Genomic DNA, 20178 nt, shown 5'->3' on the forward strand with positions numbered 1-20178 from the left:
GTTAAACATCTTAGATTCACGAGTACCGATTTGGGTAGTGAACACTTCGATGAATGAAACCTGTTATCTTTACAACGGTTGACAACCACGGAATATAACTTGAACACAACACATCCTCCAAATACGAACCTGATTGAAAGAAATAATGATAATCAAATCCTTGATGACAGCAACACTCATAACAGTGACAAAAGAATTACATTGACAATCATTTGACGTTATTTTTAAAATGTTTCCTTTTCTTTTTCATAACTTCTTTAACACACTACTTCTCCGCTGCGAAGGTTTACCATATTGCATACTGTACATACCCAAATTATCCCAATTAATTCTTCTAAATCCAAAAGAGTACCAGTTCCATTTTTAAGGTCTGCCATATTGCATTCATACCCAAACCATCCCAATTAAATTCTTCTAAATTCAAAAGAGTTCCAGTTCTATCGTAAGGTCCACCATGTGTCATATTTGCCCAAACCACCCCAATTTATTAATCTATATACAAATTAGTCCCAGTTCTATTATAAGGTCCACCATATTGCAATCATGCCCAAACCATACTAGTTGGCTCTTCCCATTCCGAAGTCCAACATATTGCTGAGCTCCTCACCTTATCCCAAAGAGTGAACCCAGCAACCCTGCTTCTGTACCAAATTTTGGCTTTTATTCTTGATCTCAGCGTTTCAGACATCACTCAGAGCTTGCAATTTGAAACGTTTAAAAATAAATACCAGAAAACACAGGTTTAAAGTAATATTTGCATACCCGAGCTTTCTTTAAAAGTTTGAATTTCATTACACAGAATAAATGATCCTGTACGGTAAAACACAAAAGACAGTTTCCAGTTTTAGCATGTACAGCATTAAGTGTGGCAAACAATTTGAGAGAAAAAAGACTAATAAAGACTATAAATGATATTATACCATATACTGCATGTCCAAATTTTCTCCTGAGAAGGATACGTCTGTAGATGTTGTTGATATGAACATTGTAGAGGGCTGACAGCTCAGCAGATTGAGACTGAGATATGCTGCCACACTGCTGTAAGAAACTGTGAAAGTGCTATATTGAGGCTAAGAAAAAAAATGTAAAAAAGCTTTGCAATTCTAATTGACCTCAACCACACTCTAGGCATTTCTAAATGGCTCTTTGAGTGTCTATGCACATCTGAATTGTTCATGCATCCTCGTACCTATTCAGAGCAGCTTCCTGTGGTCATGTATGTAATGAGAACACATGCACATCAATTCAGGTTGTAAGGAAGTCTTCACCTTTTAGAATATATGTTTAATTTTTTCATAATACTAATTTCTTATAGGACAATAAACATTTACCAATTTTCAGCTAACAAGATGTATTCAGTATACTGTGACAAATATACACACTTTTCTTTTAATATTGGTAGAGTTGTACATTCAAGTAATGCAATCGCTACAAAATGGCAATATTCAACTTAATACTACCTCTTTAGTCCAAACTCCATCCCCACCTTTACAACAACAAAATTAAACACAACTGTTTGAAATCCAACATGAAATAAATCATAAATAACAGTTCAATTTCATGTGCAATGCTACAGAGCCTCCTGGGACGTCAGTGCCGTCTGTCTGTACATCACAGTACGGAAGTCTCTATATTTTGTACAAAATTCCTTCTAATTTTTCCTTGTGTAACAAAAATTCCTGTATAAATCATCCATCCATTCATTCCTTCCTCTTTTTCCTGAACTCACTTAATAGAAGTAAGTGGGGTATCCTGTTCCGGGACTATCAGGTACAAGTCAGGAGCTAAAACTGAAGTGACATGTTTACTTTTTATTGAAAATCTCTCTAAAATGCTTTAGACAGTTTAGGAGGCATAGAGAAATTGAATAAAAAGAAATAAATATTCGAAGTGTATTTGGTTAACCAAAATTTTTTGAGGGAAAAGAAGACTGATTGTTTACTTCACTAGGAATTTATGGTCAAGTCTTTGGTCTCTGCATATACTGCAGCTCACCTAGCAGCTTGTTGCAAAGTCTTCAAGTATGCAGTAGTAGAGGTCATCTGTTTGTTACTTTAGAATTCTGGAAACGCCAAATTAATGCGATTCAGTTTTGATAATATGTTGATGGCTGACATTATGAAAAATTATTTGGAGCAAACTGCAAAATATCTACACTGTGTGGTCCTCTAATTCTCCTCCTACTATTGCTCATTTCTCCTTTTCACTCTTGCACACATACACATAACTCGCTCTTTTTGGGTTATGTGTATAAGATTATTAATAATCATTCCATTATTTTTTCATTTTAATATACATATACTGTGCATACTGTATTCCATATTTTATACTGTCACTGTCACTTAGTGTTGTTTTCTCGTGTTTGTTGCCATTTCCATGGTACTTTGTGGTCTCGTGGTCAGTGCCTGCAGAATGCATAATGTCATGATTGCAAATGGTGTCTAAAAGTGGTAGCACACAGCATCTCACATTTCAAATCAAATGTTTTCTTATTGGACACTATGACTATTTTTTTTCACTGTGTCTCTCTTTAAACAAAGTCCTTCAGATCATCTCTTGACTATTCTTTTGGTTTAGCCATTTAAATAACCTTTTCATCTGGTCCACTTGATTAATTGTATATCTGTACTGTAATTTTGGAGGTTTTTACGCATGAGGATTTGAAAACTGACATTTGTTTTATGTTTGGAATGGAATTTGCAAAGTAAAATGTTACAACCATCATATGTATCTTTATTTATGCCACACCTGGAATCTATTTACGTGACTGCAATTATTTCATTAGTGACAGGACTAATAACAGGAATTGATGATATAAATACATTGCTGATCACACACTGCTTTATCCCTTGGTGGATTCTCTTTCAACCTTTTTAGCTTTAAAACAAGTAGGCCCTAGCAGTAGGATTATGCATTCTGGTAATGACCTCTTTCATTATCTGACTTTCAAGTTCGTAATGAATTTTCAGTTTTTGACTTGTTGGTTTCATTTTCCTCTCCTTGTTTTGACCACTGCTATTTACTGTGTAGTCAACTTCCAGTTTCTACCATCACCATGTCCATAAGACGTTGGGAGCAGGCGCTGATATAGCACATTACTGCACCCATAAAACCTAAAAATCCTACTGGACTTGCCCTTGTCATTTTTTCATGCAAAATACTTGGTGGTAACATGAACTATAAACATATACAGGTGCCTGACTTCTTGAGGTATTAACAAGTAAGGCAAGAGTATTAGGGAGCGAGTGCCATCAGATTGTGGGAATCCGTGAGTAGGGCATACAGTACTGTCAACTGTGATTTGGACTTAATCTTTGAATGCAGTAAACCCCATGTTCCTTATCACCAAGATGCAAGGCAATATTTTTTGCAGACGTTTTTAAAATCAGACTATGTTCAGAGCTTCATATAAGTAAGTGAACCATGAAGGTCATTTTAGTTATTAGAGGAGGGCCATTGTTTCATTTGAAAAGTGTTCAGCCAGCCATAACTTGCAATGCCTCTTGTAGAATCAGTAGACTGATTACTGGATCAGAACATTTAGAACATCAAAGCAATGTATACATCTTAGTAAAATTTCTTCTAAAGAAATAGAAAGATACAGCAAATTGTGCTAACATGAATTAAATCTGTCTATTTTATTTTATTATCATTATTTTAACTGTATTAAATTATAAGTATTTTCTTTTCAGATAAACCTAACAATTGGCCACAAGAGGTATATATCAACCTTCAGTATCACCATTTGTCGATGCGCCATTTTCACTTCATGCATTTTACCTCAGACTCAATGAGATAGCAGTTTTTATGTCCACTCAGTTACTTTCATTATTATTTACTGTAATAACATCAACAGAATTAGTTTCATGTATTGAATCAATGAACCTGTTTCCAAAAAATATAATTCATCATTTAACTTAAATTTCGGTTTTATTTTGACTACATTAGGACTTTGAATTGTTGTATTCCAGCTTGACTCTTATGTAATCTTTAGTTAGCCTGTTATTTTAATTCAGTTCAATTCATTCTCATTATACATTACAGTTCAGTGAGGATCATTTGTTGCTAGTTCCAATGAGGCAGAAACATGCAACAGCAATACAGTTCTTGGTAGCCATAAAATACACTGTAGACAATAAAAAAAAAGCAAAAATGATAAATACATTTGTGATTTTCCAAAATAAGAACAATTAAATAAATCCCATATATGTGGCATGTGTGGTGCTTTACTGAAATAGCTAGCTTGAAATATAACTTTAATGAAAGTAACATCTATTCTGCTATGCCTTCTTAAATTATTTCATTAAATGATTACATTTGTGTTTTGGATTTCAGTAATAGGCTTGAACCAATGCAGACTTGAAAACATCCACAAATCACAGTTTAAAAAATATAATTTCTATTAAAGGGCAGCATTAATATAAAGTCAGAAAAAATTATGGCAATTTGAAAATAAAAAAACAAACAACTTGACATCAAGCATATGGGTAAAAATTGGAGCATCAACGGGAGTACACGGGACTAAAATTGACCATCTGCCCAAAAATTGCGGGTAATCATCCTTATGTCAGTTGAAGTCCATTATGGACTGAAAAAATGTACTGTACATTATGTCATAACCGTTGACATGCAAGTCAAAATGTTTTCACATGTATTATTTCAACAGAATTAGCTACCCAGTAAATGACTAATTGATTGTAAGGTCCATCTGATAATTTTGAGAACTCAGTGGTTTGGTTAAAAAGCTTGTAAAGCACATACAATTTTTAGTTAGCCTTGTGGTAGATAAAAATATTAAAACATACTGTAAGTGGATGGATAGGTGGGTGGGAGAACAAAGAACAGTGGAGCTACCTGTCCTTGGGTACTTAAATATAATTCTCATATAGAGCGAACAAGCAAACTCTGTATGGACCATGTACAGGGATTGAACCTAAGGCATGGCATTCACATGTTTAAGCAGCAGCAGCAGCAGCAGTCACTTCCTCTTATTTGAGGTGTGTTTAATTGACAGAACAATCCCAATACAAAGTATAATGTAGTTCTGACATAGGGTAAGAATAACTGAAGTAAACTGTTTCAATCAGTTCCTTATAAACTGCGAGAAAATATTTCTACTCAAAGTAGAATACATTATACTAAAACCAAAACTTTTATTATGGTCTAAAGTGATTGAACAGATATAAATTAGGCATTTTAAAAGAGTTAGCCTCAGACACTGCCAGGTTACTCTTTGCTTTTAATGCATAAAGCTGTCCAAGGAACCAGTAAGCATTTAAAGCATTTAACACGCGGTCATAGCATTTCTTTAATATATACATTTAGGTAGCTTACTGTAGCATTTGTTTGTTGTCTAAACAAGTCAGGTTACTTCAAAACTGTGGGTAACAAATCAGACCTCATTTGAGATGGTTTGGGTATTTAGTGAGGTGTACTAGACAAGGTCCTTTGAGAGAAGACCCTAAGAAGACACCGTAGGGATTTTTTTTTCTCAACTGCCTTAATAGCACCTGGAAGTTCATGCTCTTATACATATACAAATGCACATACATCTCACATATACAAGGTGAGACTCTGAAATAACCAAACCGGGCTTAGGGCTTTCCCGGAAAACCGTCTGGGGGTCGGCTGGGCGTGAATCATAGAACTATCTCTACTCCTACATACCCTCTCAAACCGCCGACTGGCTAGGTATATCCTGTGAAATAGTCCAGTCAGTATTTGCACAATAATTGTTACATGAGTTGCCGCGATAATGTCGGATGAAAAAATCGAACAGCAAACCAACATCAAATTCCTTGTGAATTTTCCCGAAAATCAAAAGTGACCTGCAGGGAACACATTTTTCTTCAATTGATGAAGTGAAGACAAAAACGAAAAGCCTGTTGAAGAGCCTCAAGCATGATGACTTTCAGCAATGTTTTAATCAATGGAAGATACGTATGGAGCGGTGTAGAGATAGATAGATAGATACTTTATTAATCCCAAGGGGAAATTCACATAAGGAGGGGGATTATATAGAAGGTGACAACGTTTAGAATGCTGTAATTCATCAGTAAATATTTTTTTTACCAATCCAGTTATTTTTGCGTCTCATCTCATATGGAGTTATCTCTGGAGAGCATTTTCTGCTGGAATGATTTTCTCAAAATCAATAGGATTTTATTATTTTGTAATTCTTTTTTGAGTTATAATGTATACAGACTTGCATCCTAAAATACACACACACAAACAAAGAACACTGAAATTTTATTCAGGGATGTCTAAAATATATAAATCTTTTGAAAACTAAGATTCATTATATGTGTACCTATGTGAACTATTTGCAGTGAACATGCACCATTTTTTTCCTCCTTACTGATTTCCTCTATTATTTTATGTTTTTGATACTGAATGTTTTCACGTCTTCAGACATCATTTAATACTAGATAATAGGTCATTTGGCACCATTTTTCTAATATAATATTAGATTTTAGTTGAAGACCTAAACCATCCATCCATCCATTATCCAACCCTATAATCCTAACTACAGAGTCACGGGGGTCTGCTGGAGCCAATCCCAGCCAACACAGGGCACAAGGCAGGAAACAAATCCCGGTCGGGGAGCCAGCCCACCATAGGGTGCACACACACACACACACACACACACACACACACACACACACACACACACACATCCACACACCAAGCACACACTAGGGATAATTTTGAATTGCCAATGCACCTAACCTGCATGTCTTTGGATTGTGGGAGGAAACCCATGCAGACATGGGGAGAACATTCAAACCCGAGTCTCCTAACTGCCAGGCAGCAGCACTAACCACTGCGCCACCGTACCGCCCCGACCCAAAACATTCAAAATCAGTCAAAAATGTACCATAATAAGGGAAGTTAGGAAGAAGAGAATATGTTTTCATGACATTATATAGGGAAAGTAAAAAAAGATGCATAAATAAATTTTTGACAATTATGGCAATTAGTAGCATTTGATAATTTATTTAAATGTTAAGAAGAAAGAAAGAGGTCCATCCTGTGAGTGATTCAGAATTCACTAGTTAGGTGGGGAACAAACAAATCTAAAGTAGTGCAATACTTGAAACTATATTAGTTGTCCCATTGATTTACTATTTTACATCATTCAGCAGAAAAAGCTGCAAAACAAGAACTCCAGTGGTTCTGAATGAGACAGCAACCAAATGAACTAAATATAAACCGTCACATTTAAGGAAGTAGTAGTCTATCAACAAGAAGAGCTATCAGAGTAAATTGACAATTGCTGTGGTCCTTGGTGAAAGAGCAGTGAAGACCATAAATATTTTCAAATTTAATGAAGAGCAGAAGTCAAGTATAATATGGAAAGGAACAAATTCATTAGAATGGACAAAACTGGGAAAATACTTGAAGGGTTGGAGTTGATACACTAGTGAAGTAATTTGAGTTTACAGTCACGCAGGCTGTACAGTATATAATGAACAATAGAATGTGCACTGATAGATCAGATGACAGTACTCACCCTGCTATCAGGTTCATTTTATTATCAGAAATTTAATAAGTGAGAACAAAACACATGTACTTTCACAACAAGAGCTTTGTTTTCCTTGATTTGTACATACTGTAACACTCTTTATTCTGTAGCAGAAATATGAGTGGATGTCCTTTACTAAATGACAGTAATTTATGTTTCATTTTTAATTGTATAGCATACATCATGTATCCTTAAGTAGTTAATTGAGGATAATTGCTGTTTATACTCATGTAAAGGTACACTCTCTGTTCATTTCCTTTTCAACAAATTGCACGATCATGTGTTTGCAGCAAAATTAAGAAAGAAGTGCTTTCATTATAAATAAAAGGCAGCCCCCTCAATTACAACATGCAGAAATAAAGGTACTAATCCTTATACTGCTGATCTTGAACCCCTTAGAACTGACCAACTCATATAAGAGTTAAAAAAATGAGGATAAAGCATGTGGCATCACTGAGGATCTATTAGCAGACTTGAAACACCTATGGAGTGAACACGTATAAGATGGATTTGGCAACCAGCTGCTCACAATACAGATTTTTCATTCAGCCATTTGTTCATTCATTCATTTCTATTTATTCCAAAACTCTACATAGGGTATTAATTTAGCCACGGGCATCATTGGAAATTTGTTTTCTCCTACACACCTTAAGTTTCTGAGTTTGTAGTTTTCCATTATTTCTTAAATGTTATGTATTTTTCTAATGATAAATGTTCTTTTATCAATTTTTGAAAAACAAACAACATTCATTCTTGTCAAATGTTCTGGTACAGTTAATGACAAACCATAAAAACCATTGGTCCTACCTTTCAATTTCATTATACTCACTTTAATTGTGCCAGCATATGAGAAATGTTGATTTATCTCTGTGATTTTGTATCTACATTATGTATTATGATGCAGAATAGAAGAAGAGACGACATACTGAAAACATTAAATGGACTCCAAAAAATAGTAGTTTTCTTGCAATTGTGAAAGAATACAGTTGGTATTATCCGATCTTTGATTTCTTCTACCCCGTGTTTATTTGGCTGAATGTGAAGTACGCTAATAAGAATCTAAGATGCTGAGTTATTCTGAGGACAGGATGATTTGATGACCAGCATATCAGGGCTCCGTGTGCAGCCAGCTACCACTTAGGCATTGGGGTCATTGTCCTCATGGAGAAAAGTGCTGGGAGACTTTAAGGCTATAATAATATTAGCAAAATGGATGAGTGCTTGTTTTTTGGGCTTCACTAGTAGCTGATAAGACAAGGTCACAAGTTTGAAGCCAGCAGCTGCAGCTTAGGATAAAATAGGCATTGACTCCACATGGAACTGTATTGAATATAATTAGGTTTAGAAAGGAGATGGACGCCAGTTTCTGTATTTCTGTGTTTAGTCCAAATTGTGTGGTGCTGTTGCGTTCACTGTGGTGTTTCTGTTTTATTTATACAACATATGTATACACTGTGAGCTGTAAGTATGAAGCATGCTATTTAAATTGAATTGAACAGAATAGAAACTTTGGTGCTGTGCAGTTCAATAAACTGATATAAGGAAGCAAGTAAAGTGTAAAAGCATAATAGTATTTTTCCAGTGACGAATGTTGTTGAGTGTGCATACACAAGCTGAAAAAGATGCTTGAGGGCTATGGATCCAACAAGTTGTTTGAATGAGCTTGTGTGAAGAGAGCTTTCAGTGATACAGAGTGACAACCTCAGTCACATGGGAAAAGCAATTTAAAAGATTTTTTGAAATGCTAAAAGCAAAAGCTGAGCAGTGGCACCAGGTCATTATTTGCTTATTTTGCTTTGCATCCTTCAGGAGGGAAATCCTCTCAAGCTTTTAACCAAAACCTCATTATGGTATGTAATCTGAATTCTCTCGCCAAGATACATCTTGTGTTAATTTACAGCCAGTGATAAGGCCAATTGATTGTATTTTTGACATGATTACAAACCTCTGTGTAAAACAGAGTAGAGAATGAGCTTTTGCTGTTTTATGCTGTGTTGATTTCAGCCCCATGAAATATTTAATAATTGCTCAAAAGCACTGCAAATCCAACCCTAAAGGTACACTGATAATTGAGTTTGTTATTTCATTTCAAATTTTATTTCCTCATTTTCATTTATAGGCTGCTTCCTTCTCAGACAGAATCACACCCTAGGTGCTTTTTCAATCCTCCTCAGAATGACTTAGCAGCCTTACATTTTTCTTTACTTTCTGTTATTTCCGTAATCTAAATGCTGGAAAAAGCAATTCCTATTTTGAGTATCTTTAAATTCACTATCTAATTCTACTAATTCACTGATTACATTGTACATGCAGATCAAAGTCCAGTCATTCATGCTGTCTTCTAAGAAACCCAAGAGGAAATACTTGCTATGTGAACAGATTGTAAAGGTTGCATAATTCCAATATTGCCCACTGTATATTTTTTATAATTGTGTTAGAGTAATTAGTCTTTTCAGACACTAAAACAAATATGCAGTCATTGGTGACTTCTGATGTGCTCCTCATTCAGTAAGGTTCCTGAAGTGGGTTAGACAGGTTTGATAATGGATGGATTAGCAAATAAATTCATTATGTTCCTTTTTAAGGAGATGTATTTAAATATCCATAATGCATATGGACTATGTGGCTTTTGGGTGGAAAGCTCAAATAATTACATACTTTTCGTTGATTTTATTCTGGGCTTACACTAAAGCTCTGCTGAGGGTACAGTTGCGAGGACGTTGACCAAATCTCCAGAATGAGGTGCAGCACAGTGAGTAATTTTAACAAGAGTTCATTGTTACAAACAAAAACAATAATAAAGTGCCCTAGAGTTACTGTAAATCTACCCAGATGGTTGTGTATCTTATTCAATTTTATGTACACAACATAAATGTCTGTTTTTATGTGTTTTTAAATTATAATTAGCCAGCATATTGTAAATGTCTATCTTGAGATCTCTGTGTTTACAGTACAGTCCTTGCTGAACTTCAAGCTTTGTTGATTTTTGTGTTTTCTCTGCATGTGCCCTTTATATTTCTGGTCGTATTCTGGAATTCTGATTTTCTAAACCAGTCAAAAACTTAAATATCACACTGGCTACAATAAATGTGTGGGGTTTTTTTTATACCCTACAATGCCGAAACTTTCCATTTATGGCAGCCTTTGGAGCAACTAAATTGATAGACCTGCACAAGAAAACGAGACATAAAAAATACATAGACTGATTACTGTCTGTGTGTTAGCAAATATCGTTTCTGTTTTTTTGGAATCCACATGAAGCTCACTTAGGATTGAAAGGAGTGCATGAATATGGAGTTTACATTCCATCCATCCATCTTCTAAGCTCACCTATCTGGACCTTATCCCAGAAAGCATCAGGCATAAGGGGGAAACAACTCACAGCACCACCTATCCACTTAGTATTCTTCTGAAGTTTGAAAGATACGTTACACAATTTAGTAAAAGAGAGTTCAAATAAAAACAAAACATCAATCAGTTATTTATGATACTATGATGTGAAGTTTATTTGACAAGCATTGCCTCTGAAAACCTGCAAACCTTGAAACAAATAAATCAAGCAGTGCCTGGATGATTTTATTTACTAAACATTTGTTGGGTGGGTTATTAGGGTTTATATCTTTTCATGGATCCTTTTTGTCATATAAAAAAAAGTTACAGACCTTTCACAAATAATTACCAGCACATCAATCGATTTTAACATCACTTGAATTGGAATCTCCTGTGTATGAAAGCTATTGAGCCACCATAAGCCTTTCTGCTCCATTTTTAATTATATGACATTGTAAGGTGCTGTTAAAAGCAGGTACAGTAATTAATGTAGTCTACTAATAGTGTAATCATGATTTATTATCACTGCTATTTTTGAATATAACCTATGGTCACAATAATATTTAATAAACAAAATTTGATAACTGACTCTTTAGTAAAGTAACTGAAAAATGTAATATGCAGCAACTTTTATATTAGTTAACTACGTCCCTGAATGCATCTGAATGTTACGCCACATGTACATTTTCTAACTTGTTGATTTTATTTTAAGTCACATACTGTATTTGCTTCCCTTAGAAGGAAGTTCACATTGATCTGCATCACATCTGCATACATAACTTACAAATGTTTCAAGGAAGCTTTCGTCATTACATTATTTACACATATTTTAATTTGGACTTGTATAATCTGTATTGGATCTCAAATAATACTCTTGAATGTCCCATTTGTGTCACAGGTGGTGTTACGTTAAGCATTTTCTGTGCAATGAGATTTCCCATTGTTTTCATTTCAGCATTGTTATCTATAACGTTTAAATAAAATTCAATATTTGTTATAGCTTGGTGCATCCTTCAGAGCTGCTACTGTCGCCTGCTTGGTAAGTGGCTGAGCACAACCTAAAAAGAAAAAAGCAAGGACCAAAAATTGATAGAGATATTATACCATACTGATACGAAACAAATAATACTGGAATATTTTAATGGCACATGTCATTCTAAATAAAGTTGTTCTTCATTTGCTTCAGTCTGTCTTTGATCAGTAACAAACAAATATTTAGAATGTAATGTTATATACATTAGATTGCAATTTCCAAATTACTTTGTGGTAAAACTAATAGTAAATATGTGTGGTACAGCCTTCTGAAACATATTAGGCTGCCATATGCAATATAAGACAACATGTTCTGTATACAGTATGTAGCTTTCACTCATCTAATGATCCACTTTCCAAGCCTGTTTATTCTAATTCAGGCTCACAGGGAGCTGGATGCAGACAACATCAGGTGTAAGGCAGGAATTGACGCTTATGGCAGTACATACACTCAGTCACCTACGCCCATTCCTCCATCCCTCTGTTGAGTTTCTGCCCTGCTTATTCATTTTGGGGTAACAGAAGCAAGCATTGGGCACAAGGTACAGTAGGTATCAGCCGTTTCCAGAGCATCAAATCAGGAAAAGATGCACTTACTCTCATCCCCACATGTACACAAGCCACGTTAATAATAATAATAATAATAACATTTTATTTATATAGCGTTGATCCCATGCTCATAGTACTTCATGGAGTCTCGGAAGGAACAGCAGGGTATATGTAAAATTGGATACAAATAATGTTCACAGAGAACACATCAAATGGATGAATGCAGGATATACAAAGCATTAAATAGAATAAAAGACAATAAACCAGAGTAAAATACTAAACACAATACTAGATAGAAACCCTGAACAAATAACATAATTTGTGATATATAACACTCACACAGATTATCCCGAGACATAAACTGAAAGAAGGGGCTGAATGTTAGGTTAAGGTTAAACATCTTACTGAACATCCATCCAACCACCCATTATCCAACCCACTATATCCTAACTACAGGGTCATGGGGGTCTGCTGGAGCCAATCCCAGCCAACACATGCCGCAAGGCAGGAAACAAAACCTGGGCAGGGCACACACACCAAGCACAATTTTGGATGGCCAATGCACCTAACCTGCATATCTTTGGACTGTGGGAGAAAACTGGAGCACCCGGAGGAAACCCACACAGACACAGGGAGAACATGCAAGCTCTAAGCAGGGAGGACCCGGGAAGCGAACCCAGGTCTCCTAACTGCGAGGTGGCAGCGCTAGAACTGCGCCACCATGCTGCCCCCTTCCTAAAAGATGAGTTTTAATTTGTTTTTTTAAAAGAATGAATTGAGTCAGCTGATCTAATTAATGCAGGGAGGTCATTCCAAAGTCTGGGCACTATAGAGCTGAAGGCCCTGTTACTCATAGAGTGAATTGTTAGTGTGGGACACAACAGGATTACCAGAATCAGAGGAACTTAGTGGGCAAACAGGAGCAAAGTGATAAAAAGGTCACTGATGTAGTCCAGTGCGAGGGCATTTAAAGCTTTGTAGGCTAATAACAGAACTTTATATTCAATCCTTAAAGACTCAGGAGAGCCAGTGGAGGCAAAGCAGGATGGGTGTTATGTGCTCACTGTTGTGGTCCATGTTGGGGCTCTTGCAGCAGAGATTTGAATTAACTGGACCTATGATATAAGATTAGAAGGAGCACCTGCCAATAGGGAGTTACAATAATTGATGCAGGATGTGATGAAAGGATGGACAGGTTTGTCAGCATTAGAAAAGGAGAAGATTGAATGAACATGGGATATGTTATGAAGGCAAAAGTAAGAAAGTTTCTTAATGTGGAATGAGAAAGGGAGAAATCAAAAATGACATCAAGATTCCTTGCATTAGAAGAAGGTCTGATGAAATCATCGCCAAGATTGATTGAAAAGGAGATCATTGTCTTAAAGTGAATTTTAGTACCGATTTGATAGAGTTCCATTTCACTGCACTTTAATTATAAACAGTAATGTTACATCCAGGTTTTAATTTCAGTAATATTTTAATTTAAAATAGAAATTTAACCTACACATCTGTAGACAGGTTGAGCTGTTGCAGAACATGGAGAAAAGTCCACAGAGATGCAGGTAAAATATGTGGAAGCTTTTGGAGGTGTAATATAAAGGTGCCAAACACTGCACTACTGTACCACAGAAATTCTAATCAAGTTAAATAGGTAAAAAATTGTACTTCTACTCAAAACAATTAACAGTATCTGGGGTACAGATGGTAAATAACTGGAAAAATTGAACAATTTAATATAAAGAACATGCATATGAGAAAAGTCTTAATGTACCAAAATATAAAGAAATTCTCAGTAAAAAAGATTGCATTTTTATAGACTTTGTTTATGGCTTCAAACACTAAAGGTAGAGTCACTAAATAAATGTTGAACATTTCACTTCCAACCAGGCAGGACATTGGCTAACTTAGGTATTTAATGCTAATATAAATTCAGAGTTGTGACAACATTCATCAAGACATGTTCCTGCAAATTGTGGACAGGCTGCAATTTTTTCCTTACTTTCATCAGAATAATTATCATCAAAAACAAGTGTAAATGAATACAGGAATACATTGTTAAATAAAATAAAAGAATGATGAAGTGCTGCCTATGCTTATGTAATGGAATTGCCAGTAGCTGGCAGAAGCCTGAAAATATCTCTGGGCAGTCATAGCCTGGCAATCGACTCAGTGTTTAGCTGCTGTGCTTTCAGAGTGACACACTAAACATGGAAGCTCTGAAAAAAGAAACTGCACTGCACATTCTTACATAATGTACCTATACCCAAAATTCAAATCAAGGGCTAGTTGATTTTAGGATAATTTGTAGTCTTTACTTTTATGCTATATACTTAATGTAAATTTTGACTCCTTTAGAACAATTATCCATACATTTTGGAAGCCATTTATCCATTTCAGGGTCACAGTAAAGTCATTTGCCACAGTTTTTATTTTCCTGGTTTAAGAAAAATTATACACAGTTTTTGTAGTATGCAGTAGTTATAAGACATTGTTGCAATGCTTTGGGGTTTATGTTGTGTAATAATTCTATAAAATACAGGTGGGGATCTGTTTCGAGGATTTGTACTGCTTAAAAAATAACAAAGAGAACAATACAATGCATGGGATTTCCACAACTGTATATTAGTCTTGTCCTCCCCTATTTATTATATTTTCATATATGAACAATTACTGTAGATACGCTTTAATTTCATATTTGTATTTTACATAATCTGACAATTCTGCAAATATTTAAATGTATATTTACATGTATATTTTTGTATTTGTGTAGTTTTTTTTAGCAGTGTAATTATCCTGACATAGTGAGGTGTTATCACAGAACAAAAACTCTCTGGCACGCATATTCATCTTATCAACAGCTACCATCAGAACACAAATAGTTGCACCTATTCTGGTCACACCTTCTACTGTCTGTAAAAGAAGAAAGAAAACAATAACATATGAGTTGTGTCACAAAAATGAAGGTATGTCTGAGACGCAGAAGAACGCGCCAGTTCTCTAATGAAGAGCCTGGAATGTCTTCTGGAGTGACATATCAGGCTTTTAATAAAGCATTAGCCAGTAATTTCCAGTTTAGTGCAGTGAAGACAAACAGTCCAGATCAGCCCATATCTTAGCTCTGCAGTGGTGTTTTCATCTTAATCTCTGTACAAAACAAATGCTTCACTTCTACTAAAAAAAAAACTACAATAATTGTGTACTGAAAATCAGAAAAACAGGATTTAGTGTTAACCATAAGATTGAAGAATTTTCATTGAATATAGCTGTCTATCTTCACCTGAAGAACTGCTCCTCTATTCCAACCCCCTTTCCCCCAGTTTCAGATTATCTAGTCTTTTAGGTGATGGGTGTGTTCATCAAGCATTTCTGTCCATCTTGTGTTCTCAAAGAGGTTTGACAAGGCTATTGGGTAAGCAGCAGCAGTTTCCTTAGAAAAATTCTTAGCCATTTCCTTCCTCACTTTAACTGTCAAAGCAGAAGGTAGTTGGTTACTTTGGGGCCAGCCTTGTACCCATTTGTGAATATGTGTAAAAATAAAAAAAAAATGAAAGATTTAAAAATTTTAGATATAAAGATTTAAGGGGTACCACTTGTAAAGCACTGCACCACCTTCGACAAGAAAGCATTAACAGAAACAGAATTGTTTATGACATTGAAATATCTCAGAAATGTAATTGAAAAGTACATTTCATGTCTGGGTATCTAATCTGATATACGGCAGCTTTACATGTGACAAGCAAGAATTTTTGCTGGTTTAAAAGTGTCTTTTAATAAGGAACCACATGAGGTTCAGAAAAGGTAATACTATATCACGCGGAATGATGATTTTATATTCCACAATGCATACAGAGCATTCAATTAAATGTTTAATAGAAGAGCATAATAGATTTAATATATATTATATAATATTATCATTGAATATTCTAATGGTGTGGTTTTATCTCACTTTACCCATCGAAACTGACATCTAATAAACCATTTACTTAGAAGTTAAACTCAAGAAAGTTGAATAGCTGGAAGTGAAGCACACACATAAATCAAACAAAGTCAGTCTTGCAAGGCTTGTTTGATGAGGTACAAGGTAGCCCTTCAAAATAATTAATTACATGCCTTCCTTCTCCTCACTCTCCTCATTCCTTTCACCCCTCAACTTTCTTTTCCATCCTTTTACTTTTAGGACCTGGTCAGCTCTCTTGCCCTCAACAGAGCTCATGTCTTTTTTCTCCCAATTTTGAATTATCAAGTGATAGGAGCAACTCTTCAAAGCAACAGAGCCACAAGAGCAATGCACCTGAAGCTTTAAGTGGTTTCTCTGCCTTCCTGTGTATTTTAAAATGCCAAGCTCCTGCCTGGTAAATGCCTTACTCCTGGATGTCCCTCCAGCAGACTGTTATCTAACAGATCATGGAGTAGTCTACTTGCAGCCCCAAAATTGTCCCATTGCCTTGTCCTCACTATGTACAGTATAAGTATACATTATGGGGCCTACAAACTCATTGAGAAAAGTTTCCAACAGGCCAGTTTCCCCTTTCCATGTCCTCATCTCTGAATAACTCAACTTATTTTAATGGAGCATTTTCATCCACAGTCCAAACCTCCACCCCATTCATTATTTTTAACTTTTCTAATAAATGCAGCATCTAGTTGCAACAAGCCCTAAACATCTCAGCATACACCCTGGAAAAGAAAATGTAAAACCTAGGACAATACAGTCATTTCCTGATACACATAGCACACCAACATTCACCCATCTGGGATTGGAAACCACAACTGTCTGATCCTGCCTTGCTGAGTACAATAATGTTATTTTTATAGTTCTTTTAGTCAGAGGTTACATAGTGGTTACATACAAAACATGTCTGCACAAACTCAGTTGAGTCAATAACATAACAAACAGAATTTGGAATTAACCCTTACATAATAATGTTGATTTGATGCAAGATACAGTTACAGAGTGAATGAAGTACAAACCATATAACATTATGCTGAAGAAAGAAAACACCATCAGACCTCCCGTACTGAGGGGAAACTTTATTAGATAATGTACTGCCTGTAGAACAATAGATTTAAAACATTTACATTTTTGACACTTTATGAGTTCAGTAACTTGTAATCAGTGCTCTATATTTGTGTGGAATATGAACTGAAATGTGTTGACATCAAATGCAAACCCTCGTGTGCAAAGTACTGTCTAGTCTGATGTAATTCTGTGTGTCATAGCAGATTAGTCAAATTCTTGGGGCACCAAATAAATCAACTCAGTTTATGTTTGTATAGTGTTCTTCACTGAGTGCTGGCACCAAGCACTGTGACAAGTTCTCAAGTAAATAAAAACTTTACAAATTACTAATTACCTAATGAGTTCACATGCATACACAGATGTGTTTGTACAAATGGGAATGACTACCTAAAATGGAACCCAGTGGTACATGTCCAGAATTTCATTGCTGAAATAACGGTTTACACGTATGTGAAGCAAATAACTGTGTATGCTACAACCCAACTTCAGAAGGTTGGGTTGAGCAGGGAACCAAAAGTCTTAACTGATGACTTGTTTGATGTACTGAGTTTTTAAGTTATTCAGCAGAAAAGCAAAATGAAAAAGATAAGCATGATAAAGAAAGTAGTTGATCTTATTAGTTCCTGGGCACATAATTAATTAAGTGAAGGCTAGATGATGTTGGAAATTTAGTAGAGGCCCAATGTATATAATTCAAGTCATTTGTGTCCATTTTATATTATATCAAGACAAATACGTTGAATTTAACATAACATGTTTTAGCACCAGAATTTATATGGAATAACGTTCACTAAATGTCAGATGTCCAGCTTGTTAATGGGTTTGGTGGACAAGGTTGGAAGTTCCAGGTAATTAATGTGTAGCAGGAATTGCAAACGTTTAAAATTTAGGAGTAAAAAGGGGAATAAAGAGGGATGCTAGCATGTTGGTACTCTGAATTCCTTGTATGTATTTTTTCACCTTATTAGGACTAAATCGGAATTGAGGTCTTGAATGAAAGCTAAGACAGATTTGAGTTCCCTGAAATACATTTTATTTTGGTTGTTGTTTAGCCACTAGTATAAAAAGCTAGATAAGGTTTGAATGCTTCACAGTGAGTGATGACCTCTTTTATAATGGAATCGTGATGGCACAGGTGTGCACTATGTTGCCCAGCAACACTTGCATCCATGGCCACAAAATGGTACATCCACTGAAAAACACAGAATGATAAAAAGTCAAAATCCAAAGAAATATAAATTGACAATGCTACGGAACAAAACAAAAGCACCAGAAATTTAAGAGCTATAATAATATTCTCCTAACCATGCTGAAACTAAAATAACTGCAAAACCCAATAAGAAATGAGAAAAAATCTTAATACAATTTGAAACTAAAACAAAAATACAAAACATTAATCTACCAAATGTTCTTGATAGAAATGTTGGGTACCACCAGTACTCTTACAAGTGTCTATGCAATCAAAAAGTGAGCCTAAGCCCTTGAGAAATATGAGTACCTTCTGGAATCAGAGAGCAACCATTGACCATGACAGTGACCAAAAATCCTTGTTGAATTCCAGTGTAAAAGGATAAATAATTTCTAAACAAAACTGGTTCTCCAGCATTTTTCAATACCCTCTACGCTCATGTCCAAGGCATTCTATCTGGTTGTCTTAATTTGAACATTCTTGATGTCTATTTCCAAATTGCAAGAACACTGTTGTTTTCAAAAGAATAGAAAAGAATTGCATGCAGATTTATTTAAAATTGATTTCGAGTTAGTTTTTGAAGACCTACTATAATTTGTTACATTTTATGAACTTTGTGGGAGACCACAGGGTTGGAACAAAAAAAAAAACAACCACTTACCTGTGAAAGAACAAGAGAATAGAGAGCATTGTCTGGTCAATGCTGCTATTGCAGATGCCTTCGTTGAGCAGGTAGCAGGGATCCCTCACCACAGACTCCATGGAATCCTGCCTCATGATGTTGTTCAGCTTGTCTGTGTTCAAGTTCTCAAACATCAGCTGGTCGCGTAGCTGCCGGAAGTGGCTGACCGTCGGGCTGCCCAAATTGTTGTTGCCACTACCAGCTCTACCTGCAATGCCATCACATCCATTGGCAAGGTCCAGGCAGCAGCTGCAGCAGTCCAAGCCAATAGGTGAACGACACTCTTCATCTGTCATGGTAATGCACCAGCTAGTCTTCTGGCTTCTCCAAGAGAGTAAAAAGAAAGCAGAGGGACGCACGTTACTCAGGCCCAGTGCATTACAAGTTCATGAGATTGTCTTTGTGAGAGAAATTTGTCACAAAGACTGAGAAGAACTCAATGGATTCAACCTCTTCTGTAAACCTTGTTTAGTCCTTCCTTAAAAGGTGACAAGCCTCAGAGTACCTATTTTGGATAGTGGGGAAAAAAGCAAAACTATCGTACACACTAGCAATTCAAGTAGAATGTGTGAGACTGACAAAAAACACACACACACCGAGGCTGCTTATCAATTTTTCAGCCTGCACTTTTTTTTTTAAAACAGCTAAAGCAGGGAGGAGGGGAAAACCTCAGTGATTGGTAAAAGGCACTGCTCAGTTCACAGAGCCAGCCCTCCCCTTTTTTTTCCTTCCAACCTCCTCTTGACAACAAGAGACAAGGAAAAAAAATGCAGCTACAAGGACTGGCAGATCTGCTGCTGTTACCATCAGCATTCAAGGGCCGCTGGCAGCTGCTAAGCCTGTATGGAGCA

General features: G+C 35.8%; 1 protein-coding gene across 1 annotated transcript in view; it reads right to left on the reverse strand.

Annotated features, from left to right (window-relative positions):
- The window catches only part of tsc22d3 (TSC22 domain family, member 3), a 204917-nt gene extending 184973 nt beyond the window's left edge, over positions 1 to 19944 (reverse strand). The window contains exon 1 of the mRNA XM_039765787.1: positions 19307 to 19944. Within this exon, the coding sequence (XP_039621721.1) occupies positions 19307 to 19623 (317 nt within the window). The 5' untranslated portion in view covers positions 19624 to 19944. The remainder of the gene's footprint in view (positions 1 to 19306) is intronic.
- Between the last annotated feature and the right edge of the window lie 234 nt (positions 19945 to 20178).

This window comes from Polypterus senegalus, chromosome 10 (assembly GCF_016835505.1).
Source record: "Polypterus senegalus isolate Bchr_013 chromosome 10, ASM1683550v1, whole genome shotgun sequence".
In the NCBI taxonomy this organism is placed as follows: domain Eukaryota; kingdom Metazoa; phylum Chordata; class Cladistia; order Polypteriformes; family Polypteridae; genus Polypterus; species Polypterus senegalus.